Source organism: Tenebrio molitor, chromosome 7, assembly GCF_963966145.1.
Source record: "Tenebrio molitor chromosome 7, icTenMoli1.1, whole genome shotgun sequence".
Taxonomy (NCBI): domain Eukaryota; kingdom Metazoa; phylum Arthropoda; class Insecta; order Coleoptera; family Tenebrionidae; genus Tenebrio; species Tenebrio molitor.
Genome location: NC_091052.1, coordinates 5,078,248 through 5,093,175, shown reverse-complemented (window position 1 = coordinate 5,093,175; position 14,928 = coordinate 5,078,248). Strand labels below are relative to the sequence as shown.

Sequence of the window (14,928 nt, the reverse complement as noted above, 5' to 3'; positions counted from 1 at the left end):
ACGGAGGTCACTTCCAGAGGAAATATATTGTGTGATATCCAGTTAAATTTATAGGATGGACCTAACGGTGGAGTAACTGGAGGTCCATTGACGTGATATTCAAATAAACAACGGAAAGCTCTGGATGGTCATAAGTATGCAAGTTGGTCTACCAGTGGGTAATCCCATAAACGTGCTCTTGTAAATAAAAACGTAACATAGTTTATGGCACGATTACGACAATTTCTACAATTTATATGCAGTTGTTGGAAGTTGTTCTGTAAAAAGTATTTTCTCAAAATCTTCGTAAGCTGATGATAAACGGAATATTCTTTGGTAAATATTCAAAACATGCAAGATCATGATAATTACTGGAAACGTATTCGCTTTCTTGGTGTTGCAAGTATTTTGAGTGGGCAGCACACTGCATTTAAAATAATTGGGATACTTTTGTGGCAGTTTTATGAAAAAATATTGTCTTTAACATACCGAACAAATGTATAAAATTAATGTACGGAATCATATTCGGAAAGCAAAAAAGGTCCAATAACTGGGCCATGGTTACCAGCTCGAATTATTATCATACAAATGGCTCATCAATTAAATTGTACAAAGAGTGCGAAATTACCATCGATTGCTAGTACCGCATTGCAAAACTTTTGCTTGGCAGTTAAAATTCTCGAATCTGGATTGACACTTTTGTATAGAGGCGAAACCCAGACCAGAATTTTACTTTCAGTACAATAGAGAGATTGTGGTCTAGAGAAAATCTGTGGACTACTTCACCAGTTGACTACATTTTGAAAGATTTCATAATCTTGACGCTGAAGATGTTAACTAGACGGTAGTGAATCAAAAGATCGTCTTGGATTTCACTTCTTGCAGATTAATAAATGCAATTACTGCACTGGTGTTATTTTAGGTGGCATTTCATAGCCTCCACTTTCACTCTATGGGAATTTTACCTGATTTCAGGATGGACTTAATCAACATCCTGTCGACGATTAATAATTGATCGATTGTCGTCATTAGACTTTCCTTCGTACTTTTTGTTATATTTTGAAACAGTTCCTTGCCACAAACACGGAGATAAGGCGCAGTTTTACACTTTACTGCCACTTGAAAGGGCAGATAATTAATATATTATAGTGTGGAAGACAACTAAAGTTCAAGGAATTTCAGTATAGAGTTTGTAACATTTGATCTTACTCTGAGCGCCCTAAACCTTGAATTTTGCCTTCAACATGTAAAAATATTGGTTTAATCAACTGCGCCGCGGCGATTATAAAACGTAGTACACAAGGCTCGTGTTAATGCTCTTCTTGTGATTAGTCAAATGGTTTTCCTGAAAGTTAAATTTATTTCAATCGCTCTGTAAAGTTGTTTCCGGTTTAATAATTGAAAATGATAAACTGCAGAACTTGGCAGAACTGGAATGCAACAAAAACATTCCGCAGGACCTTCTCGGATTTCATATATTTTATTGGAATAAAACATGGTTAACTGTCTCCGCCTTAATATTATAATTGTAATTTATTGCAGTAAAATTAATAAAGGATTAGCTATATCTTTTAGTGACTAATAGACTTACTAACGATATGAAAGTGTGACATGATATTTTACAAGTTTTCGTATCTACATCTTCAGAACAATACTACCGTATCTGCTCTACTTTCATGTGACTATTTAAAACAATGTTTTTGTTCACATTAATTAACAACACCTTCAAGCACGTGCTAGATGATTCATTAGATATTTAAACTGTTTTTATATAACTAGTAGCACGTGTTCTTAGTTTAGTAGGTTCAATATTGAAAATTTAAGTACTTAAAAGTAGCTCATTATTAAATTTGATAATAATTAAGTCGGAATCTGTGTGCGAATTAACCAGTTTAATTAGGTGCATGCATGATTTATGATTGATGTAATCAGATAAATTAAGCAACAACACAAAACGTCTGATTCCAAGAAGCATATTATTACAAGACGAAAATGTCGACGATTAAAGACTCACGTCTGTTTCGTCGCGAATAAAAATTATATAATTTCAGTTGTATGACCCAGATTGGCAGATATCTTTAATTTTAAACTTTCTGCAGTGGATTAATTTGGAAAATAACATCCAAAGTCGATACTGTGATTGAATTTTGTCGTCATTTAATGTTTTTACTATTAGTTTGTGTTTTGTGTAAACTGTGTTTTTAAATGTTCAATGTTGCTTAGTCAGTGTTGTCGGTAATAAATATTTATAACCAAACCACTTTCAGTCTACAATACGAGCTGCAATTTCTGCTATTACATAAGATTCAGTCATTTGTAAGTTTTAATGTATTAGTGTAATGAATGGTAGCAAATCAACCGGCAGCACCTAATTGGTAGAGTCTCGTAGAAAAGAGAAATTTCTTTTGAGCACTACATCTGCATATTTATAGCCACAAGGTATAACAACCTGCCTTCTAGTACACATACCGCCACGTGATTTTTCTTACATCTGTGTTCCATGACAACTGTCAATCAGATTGGTTTTATTTAGAGCTGCACCTATTAGCCACGTTGAAAGCATTTCTTTTTGGTTGGCTTCGTCTAAAATGAAATCCCGTATTTTACTCTTTACTCTTCACTTTTCCTTTATAATTAATCCACTTGCATTCTTCACCTGTTAAATAAAATTAAAAGTATTGATTAAATATAAATTAACCTAGAAATTATTCAGCCATCGAAAGCTCGCATTCCGTTGTTTTCCCTGTTTTACTTTTTCAAACAGAATATTGTAATGTTGTTTGTTGTTGTTATATTTAACAGAAATTATTCAGTTATCGAAAGCTCGGGCTTCATTATGGTATTTTTTTCCACATTTTCAGAGAAAATATTGTTAATTATCGTACACATTTTTGTCACATTAAAAAAAAATAACTACACGAGTTCGTTTTTGCTAAGCCTTAATGAGAAGAGCTCAGTGTGAACGACAGCCGACAAACAAATTAAATCCGTGGATTTTTTTACTACATATCTTCTCCAAAAAACGAAGATTAAATATTAATTAATGCTGGAAGATAATAAAATGATTTTTTACTGTGTTGACGATAGTACAATCAATGACGAGGTTCGTTACAATATAACAAGTTAAAGTTTTTTGTTCACTTGTTGATCCACTTATATCCATCCAAAAAAAGGAGTATAATTTCGGCAGACAACTTATCGAAATGGTCTTCTCATTCGATTAGGTTTAGTAAGTTGTTTTTGTCCGATATAATTACTGTTGAAATGCGAAGAGCACCCTCATAAATAATCTAAATGGGAGAGTGCATAAGAATATTTTAATAGCTTGAGAGCAAAATCGCCCCGAGAGTGGCTATTCGCTATTGTAAATTGTAAGGGACGAGGTGGAACATAAATCATTATTTATTTACCGCTGGTCGTTATAAGCTAAAGAATTTAGTAGCTTTTAACCAACCTAGTTTAGGGGATCTTATTTAAAGCATTTAATTGCGACGTTTATGGTCCTTTCTTCTACTATTCCGTTAAGTTCCGTGTAATCCTTGGCTTGCACGACTCATTATTGCTCCAGATGGTTGTCAGGCGGGAGGTCAGTATCTGGATTGTCAAGAGAATTTTATCGAATTAATATATTTTTGACAAAGGCTTTTATGGTTGTTATAAAATAATTGAACAATTATTTGAGCCGTGAAATGAAGTACTTACCTCCCAGTTATAAAATACGTTGCTGCCATAAAGAGAGTAGATGAAACCAGAAATTATCAGCATTACTCATAAATGCTTCCTCATGAATTTGTAATAAATAATAAGCACATTGATTGCCTCTAATCTCTTAATACCTTAATCTTGAAGTAACTACATATTAATAACACAAATTTCTAATAATTACCTAATTACATTTAAATCCTGTTATCAAGTTCTAGTAATACTTTAGTAGTTCGATAAAAAGTGCTACAGTGCGACCATCACTTCATTGTAGGTGTAAAAAGCATTCTATGCACCTGTTTAGGAGAGGCAGGTAGGTATAATAAAATGTAATAATCATATTGACCTGAATAATCGATTTCGATTTCGCAGAATCCTTGGGAATCAAGATCGTCCGACCAGTAGCGGAAAAGTCAAAATTGCGAAAATGCACTCCGTTAAAGACTCCAATGGAAGGTTGTTCCTCTCATCAAGTGCAACTTGCGTTTTAATTGTGTGGTGACAGTAGAGGGGCTGCACATACCTAGAAAGTTGCCCCTCTCCAGCAGGCTTGCAGCTATCCATTCCATTCCTTGCACCGTCGATGTCTTGTTTGCGTTAACCTTCTATCTCACATGAATCGAGCTGTAATATAGTCGGTCAAACGTGTAACGTGTGTGGAGAACGGTGTGTGAACGGGGATTCCTCCGTTGTGCGCGTTTAACCTAGCCTGTGACCCACTACTAGCTGTCGACAATCACAACCACTATGAACATGAAGGCATTTGACTTGTAGCACTCTCGAAGGCAGTGTCTAGTGTCTTGCGGAAGACTGGACAAGTGAGCACGAGTTGAGAACGGTTGCCCTCGCAGTGATAATCGGCATTTCTTGTGAACCTTGACCTTACCCAAAACAGCGACCGTGTTCGAGGAACGGTGGAAAAGTACGAGTCCAACGGTGTTCAAAAATTTTCCCGACGAGTTTTCCGAAATCGGCGGTCACCATGGCAACCGATAAGCCGTTCAGGTGATGTGTGCAGATTTGCTTTCGCTTAAGAACAGTTTAATGTAAATAGCGTTAATGTTTGTTAATAATCCTTGTATGTAAGACCTCGTTGCGGTGTAGTGACATAAACACGCGTGTGTGGCAATACGAACCGAAAACATTAATACCTAATAATGGGATAAAATCAAGTATTCCGGCAGTTCTTCTGGTGGTACCTCCGTTATCAAATTTCACAGTCAGAAACGCTGTGTGAAAATGTTAAATTGCACCGATCTAGAGTGTATTCTTCATCATCACCACTACTATGCCCACCTGCATCATCTCAAACATGGAACTCATGTGGAAGAAGGAGGTAAGTACCGATTAGACCAAATTAAATCCTTGATAGTAAGAGTACTTCACCTTGAACAGAAGGTAAATCGGTTAAGATTTCCCTATTTGATCGATACTTTTGCGTCCGATCTGGTTGCGACAGAAGGCTCTAGAACCGAACTCATCATTCTTGATAAGACTCAAATTTCGCCACTTGTTTCGTTTGACGTCCGGAGGATTACGAAGTTTTGTCGTAGCAATTATTTTTTAAAGAATCTGTTATTATTTCTTCATCATTATTTGCTTGCATCAATCTACATTTGGCAATAGAGATGGACTGATTCCCGCAATTATACCTCATGTTATTCACCCGTAGTGATAAAATACTAAAAACCCCGTTTCTGTTTTCCTTGAAGTGATAAAAAAATTACTTAACATATTTTCAGTTTAATAATGTCAGTCGGTCCAAGTTGTTTTATCTTAATATTTACAAAACACCTACAAATAAGTGAAACCTTATGTTTTATTTCTATACTTTCAAAAAATTATTCGCATTTTATACTAATTAGTATACCACGTGCAATTATTATTAACGCTCTATTAAAAGCAAATTTTCAAGAGCGCCGTGTTATTATTCATACACCTAATGATACAAAATTAACTTTTTTTACAATCTTGGAGATCATCGAAGACCTACATCGGTTCAAGGTACTACTTGAAACTTTACATTTTGTGTTATAATTCAAGTCATCTTGTCAATATTGACTCTTGAGAGATATTCGGCAGCTTATCGCCATGATTGTTTAAAGAATTAAACGATGACTCTTTAGTGGCATAATAAAATTCATAACAATTGAGACATTCTTTGTTTTAATTAATGTTGAAATGAATCAGTACGTTACACTTAAACCCGTATAAAAACAGTCATATTCTTGGTTGAATTGTCGTTTCCACAAAACGAAACTAAAACAATCGGCCTTCGCTTACCTGAGTTGCAATTGTTGATATATACCTACGTCCAGGACTGTTGCTTAGTTAACTAAAGATAAGTGGTGTAAAAATGTTAATGACCTTGACGCGATAATGTTCAGTTATTTTTAAACAATTTTAAATACAAATGCGGTTTTACTAATGCAACGTTCTTATACATATTATAATTACGTACCGGACTGAGAGACAATGCCTCCATCCAAATTTTCATAAAAGCGGTTTGGAAATTTGAACCGCATCCTTTGGTTACTTAAAAAAATTTCAACGTCTTTAAATTACGTCATCCGTTTTGATGGACGTTTATTTTGGTTCAGAGGAATGACAAAATTTCCATGAAAATCAAAAACAAGTTGGACAAAGTCATAAATTACGATTTTATTTATAATAATTCCATATTATTAATGTTTATTCAAGATGTTTATTTCCGCGACACTACTTTTTCAAGTTTCGTTTGCAACATAATAAGCATGCAATGCAGTGATACCAACATTGCAGCACTTTCATGATATTTTTGTTTCTTCTGTATATTTATTCACCCCAAATCTATTCCCCACTTGTGTATTCTTTTCTCGTTTCGAATACATTTTTGTTTTTGTTTTTCGAATATGTATTTTAATGTCTTTGTTATCTCTCATGGTTGCACATGTCAAGGATCAAATTTTACCTTTTCTTCTTGTACCCCTCCAATTGGTTTCGTCAAACTTTCTCACATAGACGATAATTTCATTACATCACCTAAGTAAATTGATTTTAAGAGCACATGTCGCAAATATCGAGAGCATCTGTTAAATCAAGTTTTATTAAACCGAATCTGTGAATTGTTGCAAATTTTAATTCTTAACCGTGATCTCATGCTTTTTGTGGAAGTATAAACTCAAAGCTTTGATATTTGGTGAATCAGTTGCCAGGAACAATTAAAAAATAAATTATATATTCTTGCACTCTTCTTTTGTGAAGACTGCACCTGTAAATTTGACTGGTTTTCAGAAAGTGGAATCAAACAAATAAATCACCTCGTTCAAGGTTAAATTTGCAACTTTTTTGCATAATTTATTTCTTATAATACATAATTAATATTATATGAAGTTCGCAATTTACACATCAGATTTCTACTTCATTTAATTTTCGAATCCGGATGTTTATTTTCCTCTGGAGAACCTGTCCATCTAGAAGTAATTTTTGCTTCAGATTATGTACATTTCCGTATCAAAAATGCGAAAACAACTTTAATTTAGACATTTACTTAACACGGAAATGCAATTTTATTTTCTAATAATAATTAGTAATGCCGACATAGGTTCTGAATGATGCAATCTAAAACCAAATAGCTTCTGTGATTTGAAGTTTCTATTGGTTGTTGTGTTAAATTGTTTTTGAGTAATTCTTGTGTTCTTGTTGAATAATGTTTTTGTGGTTATTCGCAGAAATTAAAATCCACGTCCGATCGGTTATCTGATTAGACACACCTTGACTTAACATTGTTTTTTATGTTATTGATGACCGTCTGATACTGACCGGAATAAAATCCTATCACAGAAGGACATCCGGTGGACGACAAAATAAATATCACTACCTGCATTAATATTTCGATCACGTGCATTTTATGACTTAATATTACTGGAAACTCCTTGATAACGATGATAATTAAGCAGCAATAAAAGTGCTAAACCGATGGGCACAAGGAAACACCACGTACATTGTGACTCATTAATTAGTCCGTTTCAGAAAAGGCGAAGAAAGTTTTGTCATTTTGGTTGCTTAACATCTCTTAAATTAAAATGTACAATATACTGATTATATTGATGATTATCGCAATTAAGCTTGTTCATCAGGAGAAAGTGTCAATCTTTGTGGATCGGTGTTTGAAGTGGAACAAAATTAAACGCCTCATGTGTACCTACCCGAAGTGAGGCATTCTTCAAGCAAAACTTCTATAAAAAACTCAAGTAATTAAAACACACATAACACACAAGCAATTAATTTTATTATTAGCACGAACAAGACGGTGTATACATATTTTCTCGGCAGCTGTAGTCGATCATGATTTTTATCTAATTAAATTCAGTTGTAAAGTGATGACCAATTTGTTCGTACAGTGATTATATGTTTATTTGGTAAATCGAAACATGCATAAATATGGAAAATTTAACCTTTATGTTATATCAGATGCCTATTAATTAATTTTGAGAAGTCAAGGTCAATTGACCACAAACGTTCTTCGGTGACCTTCGCGGGGGTAGGCATCTTCAAATCTAACGTGTAAATTACGAACAATACGAGTGTGGGTAGTCATTGATGTTTTCCTACCGAGATAGCATAGGTCCGCAAGCGTCTACTTGCGAAGTTAAATTCATATTGGTCTTATTTTGTACTTTCTATAAACTGGATGTGAGGAAATTTTTGTTGAAGTATATCTACCCAAATTGCGTGAATTTTTCGTTATCACATTGTTTTTTACTAAAAATTTTCTAACTTTTTATGTACCTAGGGTGTATATGTAAATACATATTACCATCATTTCAGATAAGTTTCAAGTGAAATATCAAATTTTACTCCTAAAGTAAACCTGATATGCGTATTGTTTACTTTTTAAAACAAAGTTTCTGTGTTATTTGTTGCCAATATTTTTATTATTTGAGTAAAACTTTATAGGTGTTTTAATACCCTTACAGTACATTAAACGGATGTCGAAATGGTTCCAAGAAAAAAGTAAATGTTCACAACATCGTTATCGCTTCTGTAGTTTTTTAAAAAACAATTATGCTAGTTTTGAATATTTATGTGTTGTTGTTGGTAAAAACAATTAACAAGAAGAGAATCATGATGGATTCTTGCAATAGGTGCTGGGATTTACTTTTTTCCGTCACCAAAACAGGTGTAATTTTTTGAAACTAGTTTTTAAAATGATAAAATCGGGTCATTAGAATTAATAGTCAGTTTGTAACATTTTTAGTCCACCCACAGTGTTGGTTAATCAATTGGAAATTTTATGGTGGTACAGATAGATATACACAGTGAAATTTTCGTTATCTCCAGTTCCCAATGTATTTATATTTGTTTGAAGATGACTGCAAATTATTTGGAAACCAGATTGTCCGAAATATGATAAATTTGTTTCTGAAACAGTCTAAAATTGCGACATTTTGTTCGAGATGTTTCCAGTTAATTAATTGATCAGTTGTTTATTCTGTAGTTTTTTTTCCCGAGATAATACGAAATCAAACGTGTACGAATGTTGCGATTAATAAAACTAAGTACACACCATGATTGCAGTAAAACTGCAGTGTTTTAATTAAATAAAAACGCACAGATAATTACTTTCCCATTTTAATATTTACATAACAGTTCTGTGAAAAGAAAACAAGAGTTCAATATACATTTTCAGTTTTAAGTGCAGAATTACTCGTACCTAATTTCTCTTCGGTATAATGGATATATACTTGTTTGGAAACAACAAAGTGTTTGTAGTTTCGATAACGTCTCCTCAATAACCAGTTAAATATTTTTTAGAAAGTAAACATTCTCTCTTTAATTTTAGTCTTTTGTTTAAAAACTCTGGCAAAAGTTTTAATGAGAATTGAACTAGGACGTCACTCCAGTAACTATGTAGATTTCAATACACATTCATACACACTTGTTACAAAGTGAAGTACATATTTCTTGATGAGCGAAAGCTATTTTTGTAGCACCGACTTCCAAGAGCAATTAAATGACACCATTCGTACCAAATTAAGAGTATATTTAATGTTAATTAAGTTACTTTTATTGCTTCGTGAACAATGTTGTCGAGAGAGATAATTTCAGGTTATTTTCTCGTTTATCCAGATAGTACTAGTTCGAACCGTCATTCAATTAGTTACGTTTGTTGTAAATTTATTCATTTTTGACTTTTATTTGCTTTTCAAGATTTTTTTTTAAGTATGTAGAGCTCCAAGGCTGTTTAACTAATATAACAATATTTTTTTTTGTGATGGCACAATGAATTATGAATGTTATATGACTGCTGTCACATAGATAATGCCGGTCATTAAATACACATTATTGCAGCCAGGTTACATCTTTTCCCCGGTAAAATTAGGTAGATAAAACAGCCCGCCACAAAGGATCAAAAGAAGGCAAGGTTAATATCTTGGAAAGGCATCGATTAAACCAAACACCGTCTCGAAGAAAACCGTATTTTCTGCGACAAATTTACAAATACAATAACATAACCTTGTGGTTTGCGCATCCGAGGACTTCCAACAGGTGAGTACCGCGAGTACCATAAATAATTCCGATGCGGTACAGAAGAATGACCATAGCGTAGCATGCATTCAACTAACGGTAACCCTGATTTACGATGTCATACGAGGGAATGCCGAGTATTTCACCTGCGGAACGTCCGCAATTGCACTATGGTCGGTGGCAATTGTCGAAAGATGCACACTAAGTGGCGAAATTGCACCGCTAGACCATTTCGCTGGAAGATCCCTCTCGAGACTTGAGTTGCGAGCTATCATTGGATGATTGTACTAGCAATTGGCGGTAATTCAACGTATCCTCATTGCCACTCAAATTGTCGAAATCATTAACCTTCAACATATAATTCACTTGTTTTCTATTGGTACAATTGCCATATATCTCATTCGTGCAATTCATTTATTATTATTTATTTTAGTATTCTTGTAAGTACCTATGATCTTAAAAGGGTGAATTACGGGTCTGTGATTACTCTTGACGTATTTAGTTCACGGCTTGGCGAAGCACAAAAACAACGTCCAGAGACTATTTTCAGCAGATTTTATTATCATTCGCAAGGAAACTTTTTGATTAGCGTTACGTTTGATTTATTTATGGAAATGCTAGAGTACTGCCAAGTTTACAACACAAATTAATGTGACATTACAGATGCGCCAGAAACGCAAAAATCGATGCCTTCGGAAAAATATTACTTGTTTGGCCATAAATATGTTTGTCTGGATGTCAAGGTGATAATATGCTTGGTGTCACATTAAGTTTGATGGATTTTATTTAAATGTAAAAATAGGAAATCATGTTCGTCGTTGTGCGACAAAGTACAATAAAAACATTGACATTTAAAAGTCTCAGTGATAAGTGACCCTAGACACAATGCAGATAATGACAGTATATAAAAGCCATGACATTTGATGAAAACACAAAAAATCGAATCGCAATACCACAGTTGCATACCAAAGAGTAATTTAGTAAACGACGAAATCGCATTTACGACTGGTCGGATGGAAAAATACGTGTTTATTTTTCATTAAACTTTATAGAGAATGTCTTCTTCGGAAGAAAATGATCGGTGTCACTTTCATTCAAGTAGCTTGAGAGACCTGAGTAGCGTGGAAAGTTAGCATAATGAAATGCTCGATTTAGCATTAGTTTGTAGAGAGTTTGATACCTAATCGTGGTGCTAAACGTTGATACTTTACCACAGAAACATAAAATGTCTTTCAATAATATGATAAAGTCGTTTGAAGTATCCATTAAAGCTTGTTTGCCTGAGCATTTCTATTTCCGGTTCGAACGGAAGTTGATGTCGTGTGTGCTTTTTACTCACATTGATTGTATTCAAGATGTGAGACTCACATTAGATTTAGTTTCCTGACATTTTTTTATTTAGAAACGAGACTTTTCACTAGGAAGAATATTTGAAGAGAATACATATATCTCTTCTTTTTATGTGCATAATCAATTCAATGAAGAGCAAAAAATATTTCTGCTTGTTTTCTAAACTTGAGTCCAACTGGTAATTTATAACTTAAGTTTAATAAGTGTACACCATAATTAAATTGTAATTGCTGTAATATTGGCTTCAGTTTGTGAATTATGAAATTAAGAGAATAGAGGACAAAAATACATAAATAGAATACAATTATGATACGAGTTTATAAGGAAACCTTTACAGCACGCGCGACGAGTTTAAGAGCACACCGCGTAGCGGAGTGCTTTTAACGTTGCAAGTGCTTTAAATGCCCTTGTACACGTGTATCATAGGCTATTTTTTATTATATCTGCACTACAATCTGAAAATTATAATAAAAAAAGTACTTATCCGAAGTAATGTGTCATTAATCGTTGACATAGAAATGGTCAATTGTTGTTTCATAGCCATGTATATTTATTATAAATGTCTATTATCATTGTTCAAAATGTAGGTGAATTTGTTGCTATCTAAGCAACTTTAAAGCTTTAGTACTTTAAAGGGCCGATTTTGCACTCATTTTAGTATCAAAAACAGAGATTATGATTGAGATATACTCGTAATAAAAAAGAACGTAGAAATGAAAACGTCAAGGCTTTGTTTGTTTCGTCATTGGGTATATTGTTTGATGTTCAGTTTGAACATAAATGGAACAGCTAGAGTAGGTATTTAACTTTAAATACATATTACAAAAAAAACCCAGAAAGTTTTCAAAAGTGATAACGTTATTACTTTGGATTTTCTTTAATGTTTTTAAACTTTCATGGTTACAAAATATTTACAAAATAAACGTCACTATTACTGTTAAAGCGTACCAAAATCTATACCTATGGAGTAAATTTGCGTTATATCATTGTCGCGTAGGCATAGAAAATTTTGCCATATTATGTAAAAATATCTGTGTCTCTGAAATATTTGAAAGTTGCTCTCCTAGTCTAAAACTAGAGTAATCGATCTGAATTATTTATTATTATCTATTTGATATTATCTTTGATACATCTTCTAGGTGCGTAACCTAGATTGAATTTTTTTTGTCGTCGCCATATCAAGCTGCGTGATGTTTTCTAGTTGTGTTTATCGCGAACGGTTACTAGTTAACAAATTTCATTAGTAAAGGATTGTTGGCACTAGTTAGAGTTTCGCAAAATTTATCTAACAATTTTCGATTCACCGATAGAGTCATAATTTACATATTTAAATGACGAGTTAACACTACGTATATAAATATTCCAACAAGTATTTGCCTAAATTGAACGTTCGTAACTCTAGGATTGACACAATGTGGTCTCAAACCAAAAAGCCTGAAAGCAAAAGTGAAGGCAACCTAAAAGTTGACAACCTCTCGAAGTATGTTAGATTTCACACGACACATAGTTGATATTTAATTAATAAGATGATTTGTGCGTGAATCCGCTAGGAAGAGACCGATGAAGTGGAGAAAGTCCAGCAATTTCAATTTTAATCGGTAGCATGCACTTATTTATCAGAAGGACAAATGTTTTCACTGAAACGTTCTATTGTTCAGTCTTTTTTCCGGATGTGCTAATTATGTGACATAAACATGAACCTGAGAGAATGTTTCCTGTAATAACGTTACGTTTGAAGCAAGAAACGTGCTTTTCAATTGCATTTTACTGTATGCGGTCACGTTTATTCCATCTTTTAATATTAATTAGGTGTATTATGGGTGCATTGTTTGTCTGACCACAATAAAAATGTTTCGAAAGGATTGTAATTTTAGCTTTGGCTAACCAGATACTGGCCTACCAATTAAATGTTTTGAAGGATGTGTCGGGTAAAGCAGGGTGAGTCACCTGTTCATATGATTTTCTAAGGACGTATTCAGGAGTCATTCTCTCTTAATTAGATTGGTTCATCATTTTTTAACCTTACTTCACCACTACCAACTTGACACAGTATTGAAAGTACCAATTCATTTTTTGTTCAGTTAAATATTTTATGTGAACGTTAAGTGAATTGGTTTTTCAATTAAGCAACAATAACCTTCATCCATTTGTGGCAAAAAGTTGTGTTATTTTCCAAAAATTCAACTGGTTGTCATTTGTTTTCGAAACTTCCTGCATTTTCGTAATAAAGCCCTCTGGCCGTACCGGATAATTAGATATTGATTGCTAATTCCGTTGTTGCTGGAGACAGACAGCATTAACTTCCATGTCGCAAACAGGAAAACTAACGAAAGTCACATTCTCCAAATTCACAAATAATGAACGTATGTGCGTAACCGCTTTCCAAAAAAACGATTTGCTAAAATGTTATTTAACATTCGGCAGTCATTTTAAGCCAAATCATGTGAATCTCCCACTATGCAAAGTAAACTAGGCAAAAATGAATAGGGAATTCCACAATTTTTCTTGGAAAGCAAAATAATTGCCCCAATCCTCCCACATATTCTTAAACACAAGATAAATTTAAAATGTTACAAGTACTTGAAACATTACATTTAATGTGTATATTAATATACTTGTAACACGTTTCATTACAAATTTTAAACGGTATTTATGAAAAATTCAAAAAAGGATTCATTCATTTTTGCCTAGTTTATGTAAACACTGATCACGTTGTTTTGGCATAATGGGAGTCCATGATTAATTTTTTTAACGTTGGACGCACTGTTTGATTTCCGTCACTAAAGTGACATGCGAACCTATCAAAATGAACATAATATGTTGCTGAATTTCCCGCGATGTCTGAGTATTTTTCTATTGCAAACTAGTAAAACTAACAACAATGCACTTGACATTGACGCTATTTATAACCTCAAACTTAGAAAAACATAACTTAATTCAACAGACAGCTTTACTGCCAAATTAAATGCAAAATTTCTTCCCATTATGCCAAAATAACGTGAATGCATTTTACTTACCTACAGTAGTGTGCAAATTATTTAAGTAGACTTACCTACAGTTTCATTAAATGTTTACTTATGCTCTAGAGACGAACTGATTAAAATCATCATCTTCATAAAAATTTCCGTTTTTCCGTCGTTTGTTATTGATTTGTACTGCAAAATTTAAATTGTACGTATCATATTATTGCGTATTTTGATTTCATCTTCGATTTTAGAACTGATTAGATAGTGATGATTGAAGTTTTAAGCCACAGAACAAGAATTTCGCTGTTATCTTTACCACGAAACCATCGACTTATTTGTAGTATTTTTGTATTCTAACTGCCTTATTGTATGAAATTTTGAAAAAAAAAATCAAAATGTTAGGGTGATTGATTGAAGTTCG

The 14,928-nt window shown here is 33.4% G+C and overlaps 2 protein-coding genes and 1 long non-coding RNA gene across 4 annotated transcripts in view; 1 reads left to right on the top strand and 2 right to left on the bottom strand.

Moving 5' to 3' along the window:
* Positions 1-14,928, bottom strand: part of LOC138135555 (glutamate receptor 1-like) — a 51,165-nt gene that overhangs the window by 30,238 nt on the left and 5,999 nt on the right. The window lies entirely within an intron of this gene.
* On the bottom strand, positions 1,995-4,006 carry LOC138135558 (uncharacterized). The gene is made up of 3 exons (XR_011161012.1): positions 3,874-4,006; positions 3,682-3,821; positions 1,995-3,573 (listed from the first exon to the last, which is right to left on the bottom strand). It is a non-coding gene; the product is annotated as an uncharacterized lncRNA (long non-coding RNA).
* Positions 4,783-14,928, top strand: part of LOC138135556 (uncharacterized) — a 68,980-nt gene continuing 58,834 nt past the window's right edge. For both annotated transcript variants that reach the window (XM_069054311.1, XM_069054310.1), the window contains exon 1: positions 4,783-5,017. In XM_069054311.1, the coding sequence (XP_068910412.1) occupies positions 4,921-5,017 (97 nt within the window). In that variant the 5' untranslated portion in view covers positions 4,783-4,920. The remainder of the gene's footprint in view (positions 5,018-14,928) is intronic.